The sequence below is a fragment of the Mustela nigripes genome, chromosome 10 (genome assembly GCF_022355385.1).
Source record: "Mustela nigripes isolate SB6536 chromosome 10, MUSNIG.SB6536, whole genome shotgun sequence".
NCBI classification, from domain to species: Eukaryota; Metazoa; Chordata; class Mammalia; order Carnivora; family Mustelidae; genus Mustela; species Mustela nigripes.
This window is the reverse complement of record NC_081566.1, coordinates 516,240-542,806: the sequence shown is the minus strand read 5'-3', so window position 1 is coordinate 542,806 and position 26,567 is coordinate 516,240. Positions and strand designations below refer to the sequence as shown.

Below are 26,567 nucleotides of genomic sequence, written 5' to 3'. Positions count from 1 at the left end.
GTGACCAAGTTCCAAACCAAGCACAAATGGAAAAAGGATACCAAACCATTTTTTTAAATTAAACTTCAGGGGAAACAGAAATAAATGAAATAGCAAATCACAGATCAGTAATTCCTTATTGTTTATTCTTTCCTTACAAAAAGACACTGGGAACAAATAAATATGAAATGGCATATGTCTTATTTAGCAACGGGCAAATCGAAGCTTTCCGGGTCTTCTCCACGGGAATACACTCAAGGGGCTTCCAGAAGCTCACTCATCCTATCAACTTCCCACCCTCTATAAAAAAGATCAATTCTTTTAATTTCCCACAATTTTTAGCAATGGATTCTGGAAATAAGTCACCTAAACCTGACTCAGAGACTAAGATAACCGATTCAAGTTAAGAATATATATGATGTTGCCCAAAAACTTCAACTAATGAATATTCTTACAAGTTTTTCATTTCTGATATATCCTGTATGAATGAAGAGTCTATTCTGTTCAAATCCGCATGGCAAATAAAATACAACAGAAGGCTGAGCACAATATATACACTTTTCTGTCCCACGAGAAAAGATTAAATACAGGTATATTTAATAGACAGTGAACATGCCATGTATTTTCTTAAAGCCAACAAAATCCTGATTTCCTATACCTTGCAGGTGATGCAGCAGAATGCAAACAAATACCAAAGTCACTGTGACAAAATCTGGCTGATAAAATTAGCTACACAACAGTACAAATTCAATATTCAATGGATTTATTCATTCCAAGGTTGCATGGAAAATGAAGTTAAAAAACGTCAGTACAAGTAGAACCGCACATAGGAAAAAGCACCTAAAGACGAAGGAAGGGCAGCTCTGACACCTACCTGCGGCCGGCGAGCCACGTTCAGGTGCTTCCACGGATAGAGCACCGTCAGTCTGCCCAAACCCTAGGCTGCTATTCAGTTCTGTGTCTGAAATCTTCTCAAAGACTCCAAAAGCCAATTTAAATTTAAAGGGGAAATATATATATATATATATATATTTGTGTGTGTGTGGGTAAAGATCATTTACGACATCAGTTTCCTAAAAGGCAACTCACGGCTCTCCAGAAGTGCGCACAAACCAAAAAGCCCAAAGGAAAGAGCTAGCACACCAACATGCCAACATGCACGCTCAGGAAGCCACAAGGTGCTGTAATTCTGTGACTGACACTGACCCTCAGGGTCGGAGACAGTGTCTCATGATAGACGCAGATTATGCCCACTGCATGTGAGGCACACACACACCACTAGTGAGTTCGCACTCTAACAGTTAGAAATCCAAACTTAACTCCAGAAAATATAAATCTGGAATATGAATCTGAAGACAGACAGTACAAAAAGCTGTTGAGTGGAACCTGCCTGCAACAATTCTTTGTGTTTTTTTTTTTTTTTTTTCCTTTAAGGCTACAGAAACTCTGCACATAAACAAGGCAAGTAATTCTCAGAATAAAAATACCCCCTCCAAATAGCTAAGGTCCCCAGTCAGATTCCACGGTGAGTCTATGTTGTATCACATTCTATTCCGCAGGTGCACTTTCTTGTGAGTCTGCAGGGTTAGGATCCATTCTTTCTGGAAATAGCAGCTTCTCGCAAACTGCCTCCTTGATCGGTAAATACTGTGATATTTCATTAGGTTCCGTGAAGAGGGAGGGTGAAACGTGCTGGAAATACAGAAATCGTGTTAGTACAGACTCACTGACCACACTGGTACTTTTAAGAAATGCTTTGGTTCAAGTACTCACAAAGCACACCAATTTTATTTTATTCTTTTAAACAATTTGTTTGGGGGCCGGGGGGTGGTGGGGGAGAGGGAGAGTCTGAAGCGGGCTCCATGCCAAGCACAGAGGCTGACACAGGGCTCGACCTCTCAATCCGAGATCAAGACCCGAGCCGAAAGCAGAGGCTTTAACCCACTGAGCCACCCAGGCACCCCTAAGCATCTGATTCCTGATCTCAGCTCAGGTCTTGATCTCAAGGTCATGAGTTCAAACCCCGTCCTGGGCTCCATGTTTCGTGTGGAGCCTACTTAAAAAGGTTTTTTTTTTTACTGCATCTTAATCTCATCCCCTTTACTCATGTTTTTGACCTTGAAAGCACCAGCCTTTAGACAGAGCCAGGATGTGGCCTACGACGGACTCTAAGTGACTTTTCCTACCCACGTATACTCTACACCCATACAGAAATAAGCACAAGTGGTATCAATCTCTCTAAATCACAGCGGTATTTGCAAAAAGGTATGACTTTTGAAGCAACCTATTACAGAATCCTACAGATTTGCAGAAACCCTTTACAAGTCCCAGGAGAGCAAAAAATAAAGAAAATTAGGCCAAAACAAGGTATGGCACAAAATTATCACATTTTAAGGAGAAAAAAAGAGACTGGGTAGAAAAAAATTAGAGGGTGACAAGGTGCTAAGTGGAAAGAAGATGGCACCAGTGCCACTCGCAGACCCACCAACAAACAGCGGTGTGACCTACGGTAAGTCACAGCTCTGGCTCTGTTTTTCCAGAATAAAAAGTGGCAAGTAGACTAGAAGAAGGCTCTGGTACGTACAAAAGCTCTGACTGGTTTTGTACCTGAGGTAAGCTCAGGAACTTATGCTCCAGTAGGATTTATCTTTAAGAGGCTTATTAGGTGAATTGATAGATTTAGGGATCCAGATTTGGGTGGAAACATGCAAAATGAACATTAAAAGTCAACTTCTAAAAACTGGATTAAAATACTGTACCATTAAATTAGCAATTTTGCTCTCTCGTGATGTATATTCTCGTAACATGTAGGTCTTGTCCGCCTATGTTGAAAAAATAAGAAAAGGTTGCCGTAAATCTATTTCTATTGTTACAAAATCCTTTCTCTCAAACAGCACTGCCTAGGACAACAGAACTGCTTACAAAGTAGCAGGAAGTCTGACAAGAATTCTCATGCTGCCAGGAGACAATTAATTTTCACCAAGAATTCTTAATTACTAATACCAATCTCTATAAATCACAGTGATATCATATGTAAACAGATTTAAGAATTACCATGTAAGAGAAATACAAGCAGACGTTTAACTTTAAAAACAACACATGTATTTGCAAATAATATGTGCCAGAGATTTTAATATTCATGTTTGAAACTACATCTTTTCCTTAAGCTTTATCATCACCTATCTACATAACCTGGAGACTCTCACGTGTAAAGAAAAAAAGCTTAAATTTTATTCTCTCCCATTTCTGCAAAATTCTTGAAATTGCTTATTTAATAAATCACATTTTTAGACTTCGACTTTTCCCATTTCCAACTTTTTAAAGTTAGGTTTTCCTATTTTAGGTTTTAGAAAAAAATTTATTATAATTTGTTTTTCGGTGAAACATTATTCAATAAAAGAAAATTCACACAAGATTAAACTCCCTTAAAGTTTTAATCTTTCCTATTAATAAATGTAAATTTTAATCTTTAATCAATAAAAAAGATTACTGCTCACTAAAATCAGATAATACAGAAGTAGAGAGCAACCACAGCTTCTACAGATAATACTATCTTTTAACATTCAGAAATCTCTACACAACTTATATATGTTCACTTGCTTTTTAAAATACAAATCTGAGATGCGTATCTTTACACATCAATTAAATGCCAACTCTCTGCCACTCATTTTTAGTGGCAGTCCACTTTCAACCTATGGATGTAAATTAAATAGTTTAAGTCGCGCCCATGCGGTGAACAGCAAGCTCCCGCCTCTCCTTTCGCTACCACCAACAGCAGCACTGCCACAAACGTCCATATACACTGCGTATATATTAAAATTATAAACACACATTATACACACACACACACTTCTGAGGCAGAAAAATACAGCCTATCTTTAGTACTTTGCCACCACTTTTAAAAAAGAAAAAAACCATAGTTTTTTGAGGGAAGAAACCCTACCCCCCGCCCCCGAGCGCGGGACTTGGGCACCAACCCCGTCTTACTGGGTTTAAATTCCACTTCTGCCACCTATTCACCGTAGAACCTGGGCAAGTGACCACCTGACGTCTTGGCTGTCGCTGCCTCAGCTACGAACAGAGACGATGACCGCTCTTCTTCCACAGGGTGCTGCTGGTGACAGTCACCACCACTGCCCTACTGACTCGGGCGCTCCCTTCTCTAATTCTCTACACCATCACAAACCAGAGGCTACAGACCCACTGCGAAAGGACAGGCTGCTATAAGTTATCAGAGGAACTTCCATGACTCAATTTTTTAGACACTTTTTGGAAAAGCCTGTACGTCGGCAGTTCCTTCAGAGGGAGTACTGAGCTTTCAAACTTCAGCGTGACGATCACAATGATTATGTAATACCAACGCCAGGAGGCCATGTGATTGGTATTTTTAATAAAGACATTATATAAGCGCTAATACGATGAACAAAGGTAAGAGTTAAGGGACAGTTCTCTTAAACACAGATTAAGTACGTGTGAGGTTTTTTCAGAAGCATCAGACATGCCCTACTGGGGAGTGTCCTTTAGAAAACATTTTTAGCTACTAGAACTTTCAGACAAGATGTGCTGTTTCGTTTCCTGTGCCATCAACAGTGCATGTAGAACACCCTATCTTAAAGGTCAGAAGGACTGTCATAAAATATAAAGCAGTGTTTCACTTCAAATTCCCAACCAGACAATGTAACAACAGGAACAAGCCCAACATCAACCAGTATATTCATGAAATAAGAACACATACCTCATGGTAAAGTCTTGTGTCATTCATTCTGATAAGCACCCCATCAATTCTCAGGAAAAATCGCAATAGCAGGAAAAAGCTAGAAGGCATCACTCTCTGAAAAAAATAGAAATATTTTAATGAAAATTAAATATATTATTACTTTGCTAAAAGAAAATAAATTTTTTTGAAAATGAAAATTCTAAAGGCATCAGAGAAGACTGAATTAGCAATATACAGAAATCTCTAAACTAGACGTTCTTTGTCATAGTTTCAACTAAGGCTCAATATATTAGAATATAAACATCTTGGCTTCAGTTTCCTACAATAAAAAATATTTTTTGGTCAAAAGATATTGAGGTTAAAGATTTAAAAAATACGTAAGTATTATGAAAATTACAATGGCTGATTTAAGGACACCTGGGTGGCACAGTGGGTCAAAGCCTCTGCCTTCAGCTCAGGTCATGATCTCAGGGTCCTGGGATGGAGCCCCGCATCGGGCTCTCTGCTCAGCGGGGAGCCTGCTTCCTCCTCTCTCTCTCTCTGCCTCTCTGCCTACTTGTGATCTCTCTCTCTGTCAAATAAATAAATAAAATCTTAAAAACAAACAAACAAACAATGGTCGCTTTAAAAATTGATAGTACTTACAGTAAATGTCAACTCCAGTAATACCAAAATTAAAGAATAACCTATTTCTTTGTTGTTACCTGTGTCTTATTCACTTTACAGTAATAAAGAGCCCTTAAATAGAATGGTCTAATTCAGTGCAACCAATTAAGTACTATCTCATACAGCCAAAGACTGATTTATCAGACCATTATAACATGTTCTTAACAACTTTAATCTGCGTCATATCTACACATTTCTGTTTTCCAAGTGTAAACCACTGAAAGAAAGCCAGAAAGTCAGTGATAGTCGAGTGAGGTTGGTCCTAGTGGTAGGGAAGGAGGGGCTGAATAGTGTGTGGGGCCTTTAGATCTTTAAAAAGAATATTTTGGGGCACCTGGGTGGCTCTGTCGGTTAAGCGTCCAACTCTTGATCTTGGCTCAGGTCATGATCTCAGGGCTGAGAGATCAAGCCCCGCGTCAGGTTCCACACTGGGCATGGAGCCTGCTTAAGATTCTCTCTCTCCATCCCGCCTCCGCCCCTCCCCAACATCTCTCTCCCTCTTTAAAAAAAAAAAAAAGAAGAAGTAGAAGAAAAAGAGTATGTTTGGGGGAACCAGGGTGGCTTCATCAGTAGAGTGTGCAATTCTTGATTTCAGGGTCATGAGCTCAAACCCCATGCTGGGGGTAGAGATTACTTAAAAAAAAAAAGACCATTTCTTTTTCAAAAAGTGCTTGACCATTTACTAAATAAAACTTATCTACTAAAGTCCAGTTCTTCTTATAGTAGGTCTTGGATTTATATAAATAAAAAGACACAATCCCAGGGGCACCAGGATGCTCAATCATTAAGCGTCTGCCTTGGGCTCAGGTCATGATTCCTGGGTCTGGGAATAGAGCCCTGCATCAGGCTCCCTGCTCCTCGGGGAGCCTGCTTCTCCCTCTCAGCTCCCCTGTGCTTGTGTTCCCTCTCTCGTCATCTCTCTCTGTCACACAGATAAATAAAATCTTTAAAAAAAAAAAAGAAAAGAAAAGACAGAATCCTAACAGTCAGGATGTTTATCAAAGAGGGAAACAGAGAAGCACGAGGTGGGGGGTGGCCAGGCTCAGAAGCACTCAGAGAGAGAAGTGCCTACGTCTGCTGGAGAGAGTCAGAGAAGGCCGCGGGAAGCTGACCATGGGAAGGAGAGTTTCCAACAGAGGTGAGAGCACGTGTAAGAAGTTCAGAGGCATGCACCAGCACGGTATCTTCAGGGCGCTGCCCGTAACTCCGCACGAGCACAGAGCAGCGTGAACAGGAGTGAAGATGTAACAGGACAGCCCGTTACTAACAGTGGCTTTACTGCCTAGACAGTCACCAGCCACAGGCCAAGCTCTCCTTTCTTAGGACACCCCCCTTTTTTAAAAAGATTTATTTATTTGGGCAGGGAGGAGGGATAATCTCAAGCAGACTCCCCACTGAGTGCAGAGTTCGATTCGGGGCTCATCGCAGGACCCTGAGATCATGACCTGAGCTACAACCCTGAGTCGGACACTTAACCTGCTGAGCCACCCAGGTGCCCCTGCCTTAGCACCTCTACACACCCTGTTGCCAGACGTGATGCTTACCTATCTCTGGATCTCAGGGTCAATGTCGCTTCTACAGAGAAGCTTTCCTACCATTCCAGAACCACAGGTTTCTCTGGGTATCTCCTCCCCACTCCCTTAGAGACCGACAGATTTTTAACTACCTCCGTTTACTTGCCTACAGCCCCCGCCCCTCCACGGGACCGCAGGCCCCATAGCAGTGAGAACAAACAGCGAGCAGTGCTGGGTTCACCTCCGTGTCCCTGCAGCCTAGACACGCAGCCGGCACGGGGCAGGCGCTCACCGCGAGAGAGGCTGGAGCTGCCTTTGCCAAGAAAACGCTCCCGGCTGAGCCGCATTTGGGTGGGATTATCTGCACCAGACCTCACAGCAAGACACAGAACGAAGAACTTGGAGCAAGACCTGACCTGTGCCATCTGGCTCCGTCACAACTGACTGGGAATCGCACTACCGCTCGACAGAGTGCTACGTGTAATTACTGGAAAGACTGATGGGCAACACTTTTTCAGATTTCCAAGTTAGTTGTTAACAGTCACACTGGCACAACACAGCGAGCGATCACTGCGGCATGGCAGAGGGGACCAGGAGTTAGAAGACCCTAGTTCTAGTCCCAAGGGCACAATTCAACCACATGTATTTGGAGGCAGCAGCTCTCTTGTAGGAGAAGCTGGGGAACTTCTGGGTGTTTTCCTCACAATGATGAGCAACCGCAGCCTCTGGCAGCTGAGGACCGGGGACGCTCGAGACTCCGCAGCACGCCAGTCATACACGACCAAGTCCGCCAGTCCTACACGACCAAGTCCGGTCCTGCAGCCAGGAAACCTCCGAATTATCTTAACTGGCATTCATATGGGTTAAAACAAAACAAAACAAAACAACAATTTATATTGATCTGACCTTAGAACCTAATTGCATTTTACATATAAATGCAAGATTCACTCAAGGAATGCACTGACCTTAATTGAGGGAAAGACTCCACCTCACTTCACTGGGAACATTACTTAAGGGCTGTTCACCATTTCTGAAAAACTACATCAGCAATGGCAGTCCTGTGTCGTCTGAGTCCCTTGCTGGTACCTGGCGCCTCCGCCAGCCGAGGCCTCTAGCTGTGGCGTTCAGTGAGTCAGTACTCGGACGGAGGTACAGGACTACTTCATGGTGTCTTTCAGTGCAGTCACATGATGCACTTACAGACCGAAATACATATTTTATTTTAAATCAATTTCCTCTTATTTCTTTTTTATTTTATAGTTAGGACATTATGTTGGCTTATTGGAAAGAAGGTGGGTTATATTATCTATGAATTACATTTCAGGAAAGTAAAAGGGTAGGGGTGCTTAATGTATTTGGTAAAACAAAACAAAACCAAAAAACTAATGGAGCAATGTGTGTAATTAGGTTGAGACCCACGAATTCAGAGCAAGTCACTAAACCACCCAAGGTCTCCTCCTTCATCTGTAAACATGTGGATGTAAAGAAACAATCCCTTGGGCCTGTCCCTGTGAAATATGGCATTGCAGCAGGACCGCATTTCAACAAAAGCTATGTCCACGTTGGCACTGTCCCTGTCCCTTGAGAGGAAAGATGGGTCCCTACCTGGTGTACTTGCACCTCTGAGTAAAACACGAAGCAGAAGGCAGACAACATCCACTCCTGAGGACTCAGAATGGAAGTAACCATTGGCTGTAGAAACCATTACAGACCGTAGGGCGTATTTGGGAGACAGGGAGTTTACTTCCTTTGAAAGCTAAAAACTTCCACATTAGCATGAAAATAGCTTTCCTTTTCATCTTTGACAGACAAGTCACATCAGCTATAAATCCTACAAAGCACAGTATATTAGAAGACAAAATCCTAACCTAAAAACAAGCTTTGCTCTAAGAACCTGATTTAGAAAACCAATCAGGGATGCCTGGGTGGCTTAGTCACCATCCCAGGGTCCTTGCTCAGTGAGGAGCCTGCTTCTCCCTCTCCCTCTGCAGCTCCCCCTGCTTGTGCTCTCTGACAAATAAATAAAATCTTTAAAAAAAATTAATTTGTGAAACATCCTGTAGATATAGGTAATGCCACAAACACAAAATTATCAAAACTCCGAAAAACTCCCTAAAGCAAATCCAGAAATCCCAGAGCTCTGAATCTACTCTTTCTCCCTGGGGATCTGGGCACAGGAAATTTTCTTTTTTAATTAAAACTGTCTAGATTTAGAATTAAAAATTAAGATGGTTAAAAACATTTCAAAACCTGAAACAAATAAATTAAAAGCAACCTAAAAGGCTCTATCTAACAATCTCCAGAATGTAAAGAAGTTACTTTGTTTATATAAGCAGCTTCCACATTTCGGTATCATTTCTTTAAGAGTGTTTTGTAATTATAAAGGAAACCAAAAAACCAAACATTCATAAGCAACTAGATTTACAATTCTAAAACAGTAACTTTTTAGCGGTTTTAAGGTTAAAACACCAAATAAAGGCAATGAACATTACTACCCTTACCCCAGATGATTCCAAGAGTGTTTGGAAAGTGAAAGATCATCTATACAGCTGTCCCCTGAACAACACAGGTCTGACCTGTGCAAGTCCACATACGCCGATTTCTTCTGATCAGTTTTCCCTTCTCTATTTTCTCTTCGCTACGATGTTCTTGGTAACAATTTCTTTTCTCTAGCTTACTATATGGTAAGAGAATAGTACATATCACATGCAAAATAAGCAAAACCGGCTGTTCATATTATCGGTAAGACTTCTGGTGAACAACAGGCCACTGGCGGTTAAGTTTTGGGGGAGTGAAAAGTTGTCCAAAGTTTTTCAACTTTTTTTTTAAAAGATTTTATTTATTTGAGAGAGAGTGTGTGCATACACAAGTAGGGGAGTGGCAGTGGGAGAGCAGGGAGCCTGCCCTGGGGCTCCACCCCAGGACCCCAGGATCATGACCTGAGCCAAAGGCAGCCGCTTAACCAACGGAGCCGCCCACGTGCCCTAAGGATTTTCAGCTTCTAAGGGAGGGTCACTGGTACCCCTAATTCCTACCCTGTTCAAGGGTCACCTGTTTATTTCATAGCTCCAATCAAACTTCTAGCCATGGGGAAAGATATAAGGCAGCCCTTAAAATTTTATACTTATTTTTGAAGGTCCTCAGAGAGCTCTGTTAAACTAAAAATAATCTGAGATGGTTCATATTTTATCTGAAAGCAAGTGGGAAAAATGCAAAGTCAGAAAACGCTCTAAGTAAAAAGGCCAATGAAGTGGCCTCAAGTGAGCTTGCGTGGGAAGCACCCTGCACAGGCTCCGGAGATGGTCCTGCTGCTTCATCCTCAGGCAAGGGCGGGCGGCGTGACAGCCTGAAGCTACTGGCAGCTGTCACAAAACCAGCTCGCAAATACCTCACTGTCACGGTGGTCCACCACCAGCTCCCTCCCTGGTCTGGCTGGAGAAATTTATACACCTACAACTCAGATCTGGACCATGTGACCCATTCCCTCCATGGCCACGTGTCTACCCAACTTTCCAGTCCACACACGTACCACAAGTACACTATGGACAGTCAGGCAAGAAACAGTCTTTGTCCCCTGTGCTAAGAGGTAATTAAACCTCTCATCTGCCTAGGTAATTCTGATAAAACTCCAGGTTTGGGCATCACCGGACTTGAGGGAGGCTCACCTCCACCACATCCCCCTGTCCTCCTGTCACCGCAGTAGCAGCATCTCTCCTGCCGAAGGCTCCCCTTCCTCTCCTGAGCAAAGGCAGAGTCAGACTGACCCACTGTGTGACTGCAAGCTTCTTAGTATTTCTGACCCTCCATTTCTGCTCACTGTGTAGAATCTTCCCAAAGATAAGGAGACAATACAGACACGTATCTAACACAGTGTCTGTGAAATAATAGAAAATACGTATCTTGATCTCTGTTTCTGGTTCCTGACAGAGTGCTTCAGAAACCCTTGTAAACTCCTAAGTGATAAGAGCACTTAGGAACATCTTTTGTTCTAATGAAGCAAACCTCGGTGAGCACCCAGGTCGGGGATGATCCCCAGAAGACCAGGCCATGATTAGAAGATGGATTTTCAGTTCCAACTCCCATTTTCCAGAGAAAAGAGTGCATCTAGAAATGGAGTTCATAACTGACCACGCCCATGTGAGAAGCCTTCCTAAGATCCTAACATACTCCCCATATTTAAAGAAACAAAAAGCACCCACACTTTTGTCAACCTCATGTCCTCTCGTCGGCACATCTCTGTTTCTTCTCATCCAGGAAGCTTTCTGGAAGTCGGGTCTACGCCTTGTCTCCACCTCCGCGTCCTTCACTTACCCCCGCTCCGTGTAACTGAACACTGCGCTTGCCAAGGTGACTAACAGTATCTTACTTGCTAAAAGCTATAACCAGTGTTTCTAGTCTAGGGGACGCCAACGCAGTCCAGGATCTCCTTACAGCCCGATGCTAGCTCTCACGTCTTCCTCAGCTCCTCATGTACCACGTTCCTGGTTTCTCACCTATGCTTGTGTTTACCAGGCTGATCTTTGCTTCTACAGAAGGAACTTCATTTGGGGGCGCCGGGGGGCTCACTGGTTGGGCATTGGATTCTTGATTTCCACTAAGGTCATGATCTCTGGGGTGTGCGACGGAGCGCTGCGTGGAGCCCTGCCTCTGGCCCCTCATTCGCTAGAGTCTGCTGCTGCTTCTCCCTCTGCTCCCCGCGCCCCGCTTGTGTGCACTCTCTCTCAAATAAATAAATAAAATTAAAAAAAATTCAATTACACGAGATAAGTGGAGATAAGGAGCACCTGGGTGGTGAAGTCAGTTCATCGAGGGGCTCACTCTTGGCTTTAGCTCAGCAAGTGATCTCAGGGTGGTAAGATCAACCCTGTGTGGGGCTAGGAGAGCTCAGCACGGAGTCTTCTTGAGAGTCTGTCTCTCCCTCTGCCCTTCCCCTACCTGTGCCTGTGTTTTCTCTCAAATCTTTAAAAAAAAATAAAAACAGGGACACCTGGGTGGCTCAGTCAGTTAAGCTTCTGCCTTCGGCTCAGGTCATGATCCCAGGGTCCTGGGATCGAATCCCGCATCAGGCTCCTTGCTCAGCGGGGAGCCCCTTTGCCTGCCATTCTGCTTGTGTTCTGGTTCTCTCTTACTCTCTCTCAGCCAAATAAATACATAAAATCTTTAAAAATAATAAAAAATTAAAAAATAAAAGTAAGTTACATGAGGTAAAAAGAAAGAACATGTTAAGACGATGTTGCTCCTCAGCTTGAGACTTACTGTTTCCTCTGGTGCACACAGAACACATTTGTGCGCCTCCTCTCCAGCTCCTCCACTGACAAAAACACAGGCGTCCCCACACAGATAAATCAAGGTACTCGGATACTAACGCATACCCAGATAGGCAAACCCTAAGGAACCTTCCACATAGTCAGTGAGTTGTAGCAGGTGGGTGGGCAAGCAGACAGGTGCGTGACTGGATGAGCTGGAAAGTGAACGAACCTAAATGGTGAAAGCTGAACTGGAGGAGGGTTACAGGTGGACAAGGGAGTAAGGTGCTAATGGAACAATTATCTAATGGCAGAATAATGATATGTATTAGATGGCACAAAGAAAACCGTCCCTGGTTGCATGACCATAGCTAAACCAAACTTTTGGGCCTTGTCTATAAAACACAGAAGCTAGACTAAGTGACTCTCTACACATTCATTACAATTCCAAAATTCTGTGATAGTAGAGAAAACTTGACTCTGAAAGTCAAGTTTTGATTTATTGTTTTCATTCCTTGTCATGTCCCTCACAATACCCACAACCATTATGTTCCCGCACAATTTCGGAAGCTGGGGCCCCGTGTTTGACAGACCTCGTAAGTGCTATAACTGAGGGTTTATTTTTTTTTTTTTTATGGAACGCTTCACGAATTTGCGTGTCATCCTTGCGCAGGGGCCATGCTAATCTTCTCTGTATCGTTCCAATTTTAGTATATGTGCTGCCGAAGCGAGCACATAACTGAGAGTTTAAAAGAAAGGACTTATAGGGGGTCTGGCAGAGGAATATTTAACTCTGCCCGGGGCAGCTGTTTTGTGCCATACAGAGGAGACGACACTTTAGCTGGGTCTCACGGGATAAGGCATGTTTCAGTTGAAAATTTTCTATAAAGTGTTAGAAACCCATTTATGACCAACAGTAAACGCGTATGAGCAACTGCTAGTGAGCATGTATTATTCTTTTTAAACGTGTCCCACCAATATATTATAAGTGGAAGTAGCTTGTTCGCCAGACAGAAAAGAACACAAAAGGAGTAAGGAGTTCACATGTGTCATTTTTGTTTTCCTTTTCTGTGCTTGAGATGGAGGTACAGTCTGTAGATCCTTTCCAGTAGCATTTTTAATTCAAAAGTAAAAATTAAGCCATAATTTTCATTCAAATCAAACAGTAAGCAAACAAACTAGAGTAGCCAGGCACCTCTTTTAAAAGAAAATGTTCGGCTAAACTAAAGTTTAGGAATATACTAAGATATTGTGAATTTATAATGGATATGAAGATGTACTCTAGACCCAAGTGATACTTGACGCGATACCATGTTACGACCGTGAGTCTTCTACGTGAGTCTTGTGTTTCTGACCAACGGTTGGAACGGAAGAAGGACGTTCATCTTAAACAAAAACCACGGTACTCACAATTTTCACACTGAGGCTTGAAACTCCATGATCATGAAGTTCATCCTCAAACAAGAGAACTTCTTCAAAAAATTTAATCTGTTCTCTGGCTTTCAGTTTCTCTGTATCTATATGATCTGTTGTAGGTACAACCTGAAAGAACAAATTCAAGAAGGAACACATAAAAATTTAAAGAATTAGAGCCACAGGAAAACTGTTCTCCTATCAGCCTTGTCTTCATAGCCAGAGCACACAGTTCTAGTTTTGGGTGTCGTCAGTAGACATGAAAGATAAGAATGTTCCTTGTCCTTGAAAAACTTAAGATACTACAGGTAGCTGATACTACAACTTCAGAAAACAAGGGAGTCAAAATTCATCATCTTTCATAAAAGTCTAATTCAAATCAAGTGTTCTGTTATGATTATCGGAAAACTAATCATCTGAAAATTAGTGTGAACTACTATCATAGACGTCCAAAGCAGTTTTGTGCTGTGAAAGTCCACCTTTCATACACTGGTTTGGAGATTTAAAAATCCCCATTATATATTTTAGGTTCCCAGCCTAGCTTCCCCAAACCTACAAACAAAATAGTGTTTTAAATAATGAAGTAGTGGGGGTGCCTGGGTGGCTCAGTGGGTTAAGCCTCTGCCTTTCGCTCAGGTCATGATCCCAGGGTCCTTGGATCGAGCCCCGCATCAGGCTCTCTGCTCAGTGGGGAGCCTGCTTCCTCCTCTCTCTCTCTGCCTGCTCTCTGCCTACTTGTGATCTCTGTCTGTCAAATACATAAATATATAATCTTAAATAATGATGTAAATAAGAACTTTCACAGATAATGAGGGGAAAACTCTTAGCATTCCGAAGAGGTTTTGGAGGACACTGGCCATTCCTTCGCAGTATTATTTTGTAGCTCGCAGACACACATTCACAGCCCAACAAGAGAATCAACAATGTTAACACGGCAAGACTTAGCAGCAGCTCAACTAAGTCTAAGTGTCTCCTACAGCTACAGGGTGGGATCTGAGACACCATTCTTTACCGCACCCAGTGCCACTAGATGTTCAGCTTTCCTATCCCTTGACAGCGCAGTACCATAAACACGACAACGCTCGTCAAACCGCAGCTGCTCAGTAAGTGCCTGATTCCTTCACTTTCCTCAGCAGCCGTGACGGGGTAATTCGACTCACGGGTAGAATCGGGAAGTGGAGAGCAGTCTGGGAACTGGCCCGGGATCAGGACATGACGAGGATGCAGGAGACTGCAGGGATGTGGGCAGGGGAACAGTGTGAAGGAGTTCTATGTGACGTGGGGGAAGGTTATGGCGACAAGCGGTAGCAGTGTGCACTGGAGCCTGAGAGGTGAAAGCGTGTCCGCATGTCCTCCATGGTCACTCCGAGAGCACACTCCCGCCCTCCGCAGTCTTCTCCAAACTGCGCCCGCAGCAGGCCTGAGGCCACACAGGCGCAAACGGGGAGTGGGAAGGGGGCGGAGGGGTGACGGGGCAGCGCCTAACCAGCTCCGTGTCACCTGCACGTTTGTTTCCCATTTAAGACAGAAGTTGGTGCTTCTAGGACTGCCTAGGAGCATAAAACTTCAGTCGGTATAAACACAACTTCTAAATTCCTCACTTTTTATTTAGCTTTAGTTTGAAGGTACACATTTGTAAGATCCTCCTTATAAAAACATCTGATTTCCAAAAAGTTAATCAGTCATTATATCAATTTCCTATCAGTAAATGACTACTTCACTGTTTCATATATACCTTCACAAGGGACCGATCAAAATGAATCTATCAGTTTTGCCATTTACTTGTGCTTATAAAATATCTGAAAGAAAATAATGGACAAAACATTAAGGAATATACTAGGATATATTCATATATGGGGATATTCATTATACTGAATTTATCTATACTATCTTTTTCATTTGCCAGGAAAAATATGTTTAAAATATATTTTCTCTTTCTCTGTTCTCTTCCTCAACTCTACTTACGTCCTCCCTAAACTCAGGTGTCTGAAAAGAAAGGGGGAAAAAAAACCCAAAACCAACAGATCGGTTGAAAACAGATCAAACACTTCTAACTTCTAGTATTATCAGAATAAGGAACTCAGACAAATCCTCTTGCTGAAGACAACTTAAAAGCTGGATGAAAAAACAAAAACTTAAAAACATCAAATGGTCGAGACGCTGAAGAACTACTGGACTGAGACCTGAGAGAGGACGGGAGCCCAGACAAGGCCAGCAAGGCAGCAGTCGGCTGGTTGGGGCCTGACGGCCTCTGGAATGGCCCGTCCGGGGGAGAGGCTGGGCTCTGCCAGTTGTTGGCTCCATCACAGCTCAGCACTCACCGTGCAGAACACCCTGTGCCCTCCCTAGTTGGGGATGGTGCGCTAATGCTGCACGAGTTTCACAGCTTCTTAGATCATACGGGCCTGGAAACCGCAAACACTGGCCCCAAAACAGAGGTTAGCAAACTAAAGACCCCTAGGCCAGCTGTGGCCAAATGTCACCCCATCACCTATTTTTTCCATGAATTGTGAGCTAAGAATCATTTTTACATTTTTTAAATCATTGGAAAAAGCAGTTCAGTTAAAAAAAAAAGAAACTCAAATTCATTATATGAACATATATATGAATTCATATGATTTCACTAGATGAAACCCAAATTTCCACGCCCCTAAGTAAAATCTTCCTGCAGCAAAGCCATGACCATTCACTCACTCACTCTCTGGCTGTTTCAACGACAACAGCACAGCCGAGCAGCTGCAACATGAAGGCTACAACCCCCGAAGCCTAAAACCAGCTCCACAGAATGTCTGTAGAACTAAGTCCTTGACCACCAATACCCTCAGTGCCTCTCAGAAACAACAAAAGTCCTCTCTGGAGAAAACCATCATCACCCTGCGATTTCGACAAAAATACGGAGACATTTAGGAGCCTAGACCCCATGAGCCAGAACCAACAGAAATAATAAGACAGTAAAAGACCCTAGGGAGGGGCGCCTGGGTGGCTCAGGGGGTTAAAACCTCTGCCTTCGGCTCAGGTCATGATCCCAGGGTCCTGGGATCAAGCCCCGAATTGGGCCCTCTGCTCAGCGGGGAGCCTGCTTCCCCACCCCCCACCCGCCGCCGCCCCGCCTCTCTGCCTACTTGTGATCTCTGTCAAATAAAATCTTAAAAAAAAAGAAAAGAAAAGAACATGAGGCCGCAGCTGTAGAATAACAACGCACACTATTTTTGAAGGAACTGAACGTTAAGGTCGAAAATTTCAAATTATACTAGAAAATATTTTTACAAAAGAATTATGATCAGGGCGCCTGGGTGGCTCAGTGGGTTAAGCCGCTGCCTTCGGCTCAGGTCATGATCTCAGGGTCCTGGGATCGAGTCCCGCATCGGGCTCTCTGCTCAGCAGGAGCCTGCTTCCTCCTCTCTCTCTCTCTGCCTGCCTCTCTGCCTACTTGTGATCTCTCTCTGTAAAATAAATAAATAAAATCTTTTAAAAAAAAAAAAAAAAAAAAAAAAAAAAGAATTATGATCAGGAGGGATCCTGCTGAGGGTGCTCGCAACATCTTTCTTTTCCTATATTTCACAATTCATTAAACTGTACCTCCATATTTTTGGAGTTATTTCACAATTTTTAAAGGGCTTAAAAAACATATGGAACACTACAAACATTCTTAACACCTTTCAAGAAAAGTGAGTCTTATTCACGTCTTTCAAGTAAGATCTCCCTCACATCAAATGGAGGTTTATGAGAAGGAAAATACTTGACTTATAAATTGTTTTAAATTTATCATATAAAGTTAATTAATGGTAAATGTTAAGAACCCTATGCTAAATTTCCTTTTTAAAAATTACTGAAAACAGTGCATGTGTGTATATACATACTAGATACATATTTATCTTGGGCACCTGGGTGGCTCAGCGGGTTAAGCCTCTGCCTTTGGCTCAGGTCATGATCCCAGGGTCCTGGGATCAAGCCCCGAATTGGGCCCTCTGCTCAGCAGGGAGCCTGCTTCCCCCCCCCCTCTGCCTACTTGTGATCTCTCTCTGTGTCAAATAAATAAATAAGTAAAATCTTTAAAAAAAAAAAAAGATACATATTTATCTTTATATATAAATATATATAAGAAAAAATTTTTTCTTTTTGTTTCTATAGTACATACCATTAGGAACATATTGTGAAATTGCTGTTATACAGTGACTTTTTTTAAAATGAAGATATAACTTCCATACTATAAAATTCAATCTTTGAAAGTGTACAATTCAGTGGTTTTTAGTTTTCTCACAAGACTGTGCAGTCCTCACCGCTATCTGACTCCAGAACATTGCATCATCCCCCAGAAAATCCCCATACCTCTTAGCAGTAACTCTTCATTCTCCATTCCATACCCCGGAAACCACCACGCTAACTTCTGTTTTTCTAGATTCATCTCTTTGCAAATCATTCTGGAGCACCCATGGGTGTTCTGTGTCTGGCGCCCTTCACTCAGCCTGCTTCCGAGGCTCACCCCTGCTGCAGCACGCGACCAGCACTTTGTTCCTTGTTCAAGGCCAAATAACACAGCACTGTCTAGACACACCAGTTCTGCGTATCCACTGAGGATTATTTAGGTGTTTTCCACATTTTAGCTATTCTGAATAACTCTGCCGTGAACAGCTGTGGACAGGTTTTTGCATGGGTACAGGCTTTCCAATTCCCTCGAGTGTCTACCGAGGGAGTAGAATTCCTGTGTTATATGGTAACTCTATGTTTAACATTTTCTTTTAATTGCAGCCAAAAGTAACATATAACATGAAATCTACCAACTTAGCCATTTTTAAGCATACAATTCAGTAGTGTTAACTGTATTCACACTATTGTCAACGAGATCTCTAGAATTTCTTCACCTTGCAAACTGGCCTACTAGAATTGTTAACCCACGTCCCTGTGATAAACAACTCTATCAGCTGGGGTACAGTATGTGCAGCTCCTTCTGCCTTTAGACGTAACAAAATCCATTCATTTCCGACATTTAAGTCTGTACATTTCTCCCTAAAAATGTACTTTGGAAAGCCCGAGATACTGAAGATGATCTATAAATGGCCACTCAGCACGAGAAGATGTTCAACGTCACCAATCGTTAGAGAAATGCAAACTAAACCCCTCCGACATCGCTGACGGGATATGAAGTGGGGCGGCCACTGTAGAAAACAGTGTGGAAGTTCTTCAAAAGATTAAAAACAGAACTGCTGTGCCACCTAGCAATTCCACTTCTGGGTGTACATCCAAAACGCGCAGAGCAGAATCTCAAAGAGGTGTCTGCACACCTCTGTTCGTAACAGCACTATTCGCAACAGCCAAGGACAAGCAACCTCCACGCTCACTGACAAATGAGCGGGGAAGCAAAGCACGGCCTCCATCTGCAGAAATACTCCTCCGCCTTAAAAAGGACAGAAAGGCTGACACGCGCTACGCTGATGAACCTCAGGACGCTATGCTAAGTGAAATAAGCCAGTCACAAAAAGACAAATATTGTCAGATTCCACTTATCTGAAGTATCTAGAGAGTTTGTCAAACTCAGAGAAGCAGAAAACAGAATGGCGGTTGCCAGGGACTAGGGGAGGAGGAAATGAGCTACTGTTTAACAGAGTTTCAGTTTTTCAAGATGAAAAAGTTTTGAAAATTGGCTGCACGACAACATGAATAAATTTAAATTACCATACAGAGAAATTGCTAAGATGATAAACTTGGTTATGTTTTTTACCACGATGAAAAAAAAAAGAAAGAGAAAGAAAAGCTCAAAATATCAAATCACACTGAATAAGCTGACAAATGTTCTAACAAGCTTTAAAAAAGAATGGTTTTTTAGGGGTGTCTGGGTGGCTCAGTCTGTGAAGCACCGGACTCTCGGTTTCTGCTCAGGCCATGATCTCAGGGTCGAGCGCCAGGCTCCAGACTCAGTGAGGAGTCCGCTTAAGGATTCTCTCTCTCCCTCCTCCGGCTCACACTCTCTCTACCTCTCACTCTTTCTCAAACAAATGAATACATCTTTTAAAAAATACTCTCTTAAATGCAGGGACATTATACACGTTTTATTCCTAAACGGCAACACAGCTACAAGAGGCAGTCTTCCACTTCCACTCCCCTGCCGAGTCCCCTGATTTATTCAACAAGAATGAAGAAAATGACCACATGTTGCCAGGTACACACGAGGCCTCTGACCTCGTAACATCTTACACCGTAATCTCAGAGGTGTTCTGAGGGTGACCCGGCTAACAATCAGCAAGGGCGGATCTGCGACCAGCACAACTCTACGGCTGGCTCTCGTCTCTTGCACTATGCTACAACTCAAAAAATAATCTGTAAAACAGCCCCAAAAGAGTGAGAAAACACTATGTGCATGCACACACACACACACACACACACACACACACACACCAGCAGCCTCCAGCAATTAAACGGCAAGAATATAAGGGCAAAAGGAAAGGCTTCATTCTAACACCGCGTTCTCTGACATTCTTACCATTTACATAGATTATATATTCCTCCATATATATAGGAAGGCATATACTTCCTATACACACGAGGGTTTTTGTTTTCAGAAAGGGTGGAAGAATTGAAATTTAAAATCCCAAGTAATATTATAGGGCAAAAAATTCTTAAGAAAGTCAAATGTAAAAAATAATCCAATGGTGTGATCTTCCATATACAACAAACATGCTTAACAATAAGCTACAGCTTCGGTGTTAACAATTAGCTACAGCTTCGGTATTATGTTATTAAGAGACACATACTTCAAGAGACACGTACTTCAAGAGCTTAAACCCACTTCTTCACCCACAAAATGAGGATAAGAGTGCCGATGATACAAGATTATTCTGAGGATTAAGCAACAAAGTTCTAACAATGTTGCCTTAAAATTGGTTATTCAATTTTTTAAAGCAATAAAGAAACGTATTCATCAACTTGTAAGGCATCATTCCTGCAAAGAGTTAAAATGAGTTCCCATTTCCTCACTCGTGGCAATGAAATATCAAATGAACTTTGTTCTTTACAAAGGTTTTCACTCAGGAGAAGAAACGAGAACTTTAATCTATGAAGTATCAAGGAACTGAGACAACCTTGCTGCCCACTAGACTATACAGGAGGGATCTCTGTCTGTTTTCGGCATCCACAGCTCCCAGAATTAGCTTAGAGGAAGAGCTCAGGAAAGAATGAGTGAGTGAGTGAGTGAATGCACAAATGTCCTCTCAAAAAATGCATATTTGTCTTGGAAGCAGCAGAGTTAAAGAGTTAAAGCTTGGATTACAGGAGTGTAGGAAGCGGAGAGAGCGGAGTGCCCGCTAGGAACTTCTGTCTTCCCAAGACTCCAAAAACTTCTGCAGAGACAAGGTGCCCATACACAGCTCTGGCTCCTTAACACTCCTGCCTAAGCGCCAACATACGATTTGGTCTCCAAATAATCACTTTATTTCCACTAAAGTAACTTTCTTCTCTGTAACTGAATGTGGTAGAGACTTGCAACCTAAGCCAAATTTTCTTCATTTCAAATTGCAGGATGTCAAACGCAGCTAAGTTCCCAACATGAGACCTACAGATTCTACTTCCCAGCGTAGGCACCCTGAAGTGACTCCGCATCTCTTCTCAAGCTGTTTACACGGCTGCATTATTAACATGGAGCTGGAGGGGCTCCTGAGCGCGTTCCCACAGATAAGCTCGTGTCAAAACTCTGCTATTGAGGCTATTGTCTCTGTTGACCCAGTTTACTAATAAAATTGAGACTCAGGGTAAGTACCTGCCTAGAGTCATAACCAGGCTCAGGGACAGTGCAGCAAGACGAACAGCTAAGCTGTCTGAGCACAAGTCCTATCTGTCCACCAGCCTGTTCAGCTGTAAAACCACAAGCTACTAACTAGCAGGTTTTGTCTACATCATCCAATTCAATACACCAAGGGCAGACATGCATTTTTTTTTTTAAGATTTTATCTATTTTGACAAATAGAGATCACAAGTAGGCAGAGAGGCAGGAAGAGACAGGGGGAAGCAGGGCCTGATCCAGGACCCCGTGATCATGACCTGAACCAGGGGCAGAGGCTTTAACCCACTGAGCCACCCCCAGACACACATTTTAATTTGAGAGTGATAATGATAACATTAAGGCAGTTTGCCATTGCTACTAAACGTATTTTTGGAATAAAAATTTTTCCCCTATGGCCTTCTTCTTTTCTGTTTATAATCAGTAAGCAAAATCTCTTCACATTAGGTTCTGAAGCTTCCCTCGATAGAAAGTAAGTGGGATGAAAGCAGCAGCAAAAATAAGCCACAACTGGGGAGTTCTAATGCTGACACTGTCCAAGACAATGACTTGATCATAAAAGCAGAAAATAAGACTTACCTTTAACTTAAGTGACTCTCCAAGTAGTGTTCCCTTGTAGTCTGTGGTGTAGGTCCAATCGTAGGGTTTAAGAACGTCTTGGGAGTGCTCACCCTCCGTCCTCGGAATCAAAGGAAGAAGGATCAGATTCAATGACGCAGAATACAGACCATCTGTACTCACGTATCATACCAAATTACATTCTAAGAGTGATACAAACATTCTAATCAATACAAATGCTTGTCATAATTCACCAAAACAAGATCTTTCTTGCTTTTTCTGCATATTTATTGCTATTAAACTTGTCATATGCTGATAGAGTCTCTCCGATTAGTCTGCATGCTGCCTGAGGACATGGTTAAAGACCTGGACTTCTCTTTATCCTCCAGGTACCTGGTACAGAATTGGCACAAAGTAGATAACTGCTAATTTGATTATCACAGAAAATACATTTTTCTCTATTTCAATGCCCCCTACGTTTACAATGCAAATCACAAGTAACTATTTTTCTTCAAAAACAAGAACAATAAAGTACACAGTGTACTGACTCTTCACTAAAGGACACCCTAGGTTCAAAAATGTAACCTTACTAGCTCCGCTCCACTGTAATTCAACTGAACTCAGCAAGTATTCAAGATCTCCACTTTACGGGTGAGACAAATGAATCACAGAATGACCCAACTATCAAGTATGATAATAATACTTGCCTTTCACTCTAATAAAAGACACATGTCATGAAGGTTTCTTTCAACTCTTCTCTTTCATTTAACCCATACCCTTCCAGATTCTCACCTGCTCTCCTGCCACTCTTCAGCACAGGCTACTTTAAGCATTCCTTGATAGTTGTTTACACATCGTAATGCATCTGTAGCATTGAACTCAATCCCGAAGCCAGAGCCGTGCTGGATCCTCAGGACGTTGTCTCCAAACATCATTTCAGGGAGAGACGGCATGTGCAATTCATCAGCTAACCTATGCATAACCAAAAACCAGATAATAATTACAAAGTGGGCAACAGAGGCAAAAGTTTACATGTGCTCTGAGTGACGTTCTAAGGGATCACAAGGAAAGCAGAGGCCTTCAGTGCAAGTGTTCTACAACAGCAACTTTAGCAGATCAGAAGGCTTTCGTGTCAATTTTCTTTTCTAAGACTTCCGGATTTTTGAACAGCCACGCAGCTATTATAAAACTAAATAAAATAAAAATAATAAAAAATCCCTGCATGAAAAAATTAAACAATGGAAAAAAATACTGATTCTTATTAGAAACATTTATTTCATTCCTGGTTCACAAAGACCCACCCCTATCAAGAATAAATATGGGTCCAGATTCTACTATGACTGCCTAGGAGATGACCTAATGTACCATAGTCGCATGTTTCCATAAGGTTCATGTTTCTGGTAGACTTTTTGTTCTTATACAACAATTATATTAATTATAGTTATGAAGAGAAGATAGCACTTAAAGAGCCTGTTTCTTGTAGGTTGTAGGAAAACAACCTTTCCAATAAAATTCTCAACTTGTCACAAGTTTTAAAAGGTGGTAATGAAGAAGGCAAAAGCAGCAACACTGATGAGGGAAAGCGGCACTTGCTTACATGGCTTTCCGGAAGGACTGTGTCAATTTACATTCTATCCCCCGAGGCACCAATGAAGCAAAAAGTAACAAGAATTTAATCAAATTGATATCCTGACTCAAAATATCAGTTTTGGAAATCTATAATAAATAATCCCCAATGCAGAAACGAGGTATACAAATTAATACTCATAACCATCTTCTTTATAATAAAAAAGAAATACTCAGAAAATCCAATCATAAAGAAATAAATGGTTATGTATACTATAGTATATCCATGCAATGAAATATTATAGAATCATCAAAAATGTTTAAAGAGAAAATATAATAAAATAGGAAAAATGGTTATGATACAACAATAGGAAAAACTGGACACGTTTATTATATCTGTGTGTATGTATGTATGCACATCAGTGATCTAACATTTTAAGTTGCACACCTTTAGTATGATACCTAATAATGTTAATTTTTCATCACAAATTTAAGTAAAATTTATTCTTAGTTATTAGGAAACAAAAAATATTAAGTACTAGAGAAATTAACACTCCTTTGTTCATTGTAATGCTACTGACAATAGCTAAGATGTGGAAACAACCTAAGTGTCCATCCATACCACAGAGGGTGGATAAAGAAAACAGGGTTTATACATGCAACAGAATACAATGCAACCTAAAAAAAAAAAAAGGAAGGAAAGTCTGCAATATGGAACAACATGGATGAACCTTGCGGCCATTATGCTAAGGAAAAAAGCCAGTCACAGAAAGACAAATACTACATGATCCTACTTTTACGAGGCGTCTACAATAGTGAAATTTGGCAGTGTCTCGGTGACTTAGTCGGTTAAATGTCGGACTCCTGATTTTGGCTCAGGTCATGATCTCAGGGTTGTGAGATCAAGCACCAAGCCGGGTTCAACACTCAGCACAGAGTCTGCCTGAGATTCTCCCCCTGGCCCCAGCCTCTGCCCCTGAAATAGAGATGGACACGCTCCAGAGACCTGCTGTACGACGACACCGGACCTGCAGTTAACAGGAACGCACCGCACACATAAACATCTGTTAGGAGGGGAACTACAAAAGACCCTGAACAGCCAAAGCAATCTTGAGAAAAAAGACCAAAGCTAGAAGTAAAATGCTCCCTGATTTCAACTACAAAGCTATAGTAACCAACACAGGACAGTGTTGGCACCAAACATACACACTGATCAGTGAAACAGAATGGAGAGTCCAGAAATAAGCCCACACGTATGCAGCGCCTGAGCGGCTCAGTGGGTTAAGCTTCTGACTCTTGATTTCGGCTCCCGTCACTGTCTCAGCGTTGTTGAGACTTAGCCTGGCAGGAGGCTCTGCAATCAGAGCGGGGCCTGCTTGAGATTCTGCCTCTCTCCCCGCTTGCGTGTTCATTCGTAGGATCTTCCTCTCGCTCTCAAATAAGTAAATCTTTAAACCCACACCTACAAGGTTATTAATCTTCAACAAAGGAGGCAAAAACATAAAATTAGAAAAAACAGTCTCTTCAATAAGTGGTGCTGGGGAAAACTGGAAAATCAAAAAAATGAAACTGAAATGCAAAAAAAAAAAAAAAGGAAACAACCACTTTCTTACACTGTACACAAAAATAAATTCAAAATAGATTAAAGATGTACATGTAAGACCAGAAACTATAAAACTACCAGAAGAAACATGAGGCAATAAGCTCCCTGACATCCGTCCTGGCAATACATGGTGGCTCTGTCTTCTCAACCAAAGGCACAAAATCAAAAATAAATGGCACTATACAACACCGAAAGCTTTTGCCGATGAAGGAAACCAGCAACGGAATGAAAAGGCAATCTACTAAACAGGAGAAAATATCTGCAAGTGATACAACTGATAAGGGATTAATATCCAAAATACATAAAGAACCCACACAATCAATATACATGAGAAATGGGCAGAGCAGCTGAAAGACATGTCTCCAAAGACGACGCAGAGACACATGAAACCATGTTCAGCATCACCAATCATCAGGGAAATGCAACTCCGAACGACAATGAGATGCCACCTCACATCTGTGAGAAAAATAACCCGCAATGGCCACGACGTTCCATAGCTGGTGCAGCCACTATGGAAAAGAATAAGGTTCCCCCCAAAATTAAGAACACAACTACCACACAATCCAGCAATTCTATTTGAACCAAATAAAAACACTAATTTGAAGGAACCTCTGTAAGCTCACGGTCACTACAGCATTATTTACAGCCGCCAACATAGGACCGCAGCCCAGGCATCCAGCGAGACGAACCGACAAGTACAGACAGACCAACCGACTACTTCCAAGGAAACCACTACCAACTTCTGATGGAAAATAGGATCATAGATCTCGTGTTAAGTATCCCCACTGCAACGAAACAAACTTATAAAGAAAATATTAAATACCTAAAAGATTTAATAAGATGAAGACGGAATGTACTGGAATGAACTTTAATAAAAAAATCCAATTACGCAGACCTTAACCACTGCACCGAAGAATGCATACAAAATAACACAAGACGTGAGTCTCTCAATTTGCCCCAATACATCTGGAGAAACCTGGCGGCCCTACAAAGTATTCCAGCTGCAGAAGTAAAGTAATTACCACCGCACACGACCCACCACCCCTTCCGCCTCTCTCCCCGGCCACTTGCCTTGGCCCAGGTCTTAGGACACCAGCGCGGCCTCGGCTGCCGCCCCGCACCCTTCCCTTCCGGGACGATTCTGCAGGAGCTCGGCTCGCCCCCGCGGCCGCAGGGGTCAACCCGAAGCCGATGACCCCAACCCGCCCCCGGGCGCACTCAGGCTTCCCGAGGGCCCAGGGAAACGCCTGCTACGTCCCCGCCTGCGGCCCCGCTCAACTCAGAGCTGGACAGTCTGACCTGCGGCTCTCCCCGGCGGCTGCCGCCATCTGGGCCGCGTCCCGCTTCCCGGCGGCTCCACCACGAAGCTTCCCGCGCCGCGGCCCGAGCCAGAAACCCCGTCGTCCGCACAGAGCGCTCCTCCCTCCTCGCGTCCACCGCCGGCAGGGCCAGGTGCGCCCTTCCAGCGGGGCCCGCAGCCCGCAGCCCCGCAGCCCGCAGCCCCGCAGCCCGCAGCCCCGCAGCCCGCAGCCCC

At 42.7% G+C, this 26,567-nt stretch overlaps 1 protein-coding gene and 1 non-coding gene across 3 annotated transcripts in view; both read right to left on the bottom strand.

Annotated features, from left to right (window-relative positions):
• Positions 1-104: 104 nt before the first annotated feature.
• The window catches only part of TIPRL (TOR signaling pathway regulator), a 27,152-nt gene continuing 689 nt past the window's right edge, over positions 105-26,567 (bottom strand). The window contains exons 1-7 of one of the 2 annotated variants that reach the window (XM_059412373.1): positions 26,333-26,524; positions 22,657-22,836; positions 21,886-21,985; positions 13,533-13,664; positions 4,715-4,810; positions 2,739-2,801; positions 105-1,671 (exon numbers count right to left, since the gene is read on the bottom strand). In XM_059412373.1, the coding sequence (XP_059268356.1) occupies positions 1,528-1,671; positions 2,739-2,801; positions 4,715-4,810; positions 13,533-13,664; positions 21,886-21,985; positions 22,657-22,836; positions 26,333-26,361 (744 nt within the window). In that variant the 5' untranslated portion in view covers positions 26,362-26,524 and the 3' untranslated portion in view covers positions 105-1,527. Of the gene's footprint in view, positions 1,672-2,738; positions 2,802-4,714; positions 4,811-13,532; positions 13,665-21,885; positions 21,986-22,656; positions 22,837-26,332; positions 26,525-26,567 lie in introns of those variants that run through there. The other variant, XM_059412372.1, reaches the window with a different exon arrangement.
• Positions 12,751-12,857, bottom strand: LOC132026373 (U6 spliceosomal RNA). The gene has a single exon (XR_009406885.1). It is a non-coding gene; the product is annotated as a U6 spliceosomal RNA (small nuclear RNA).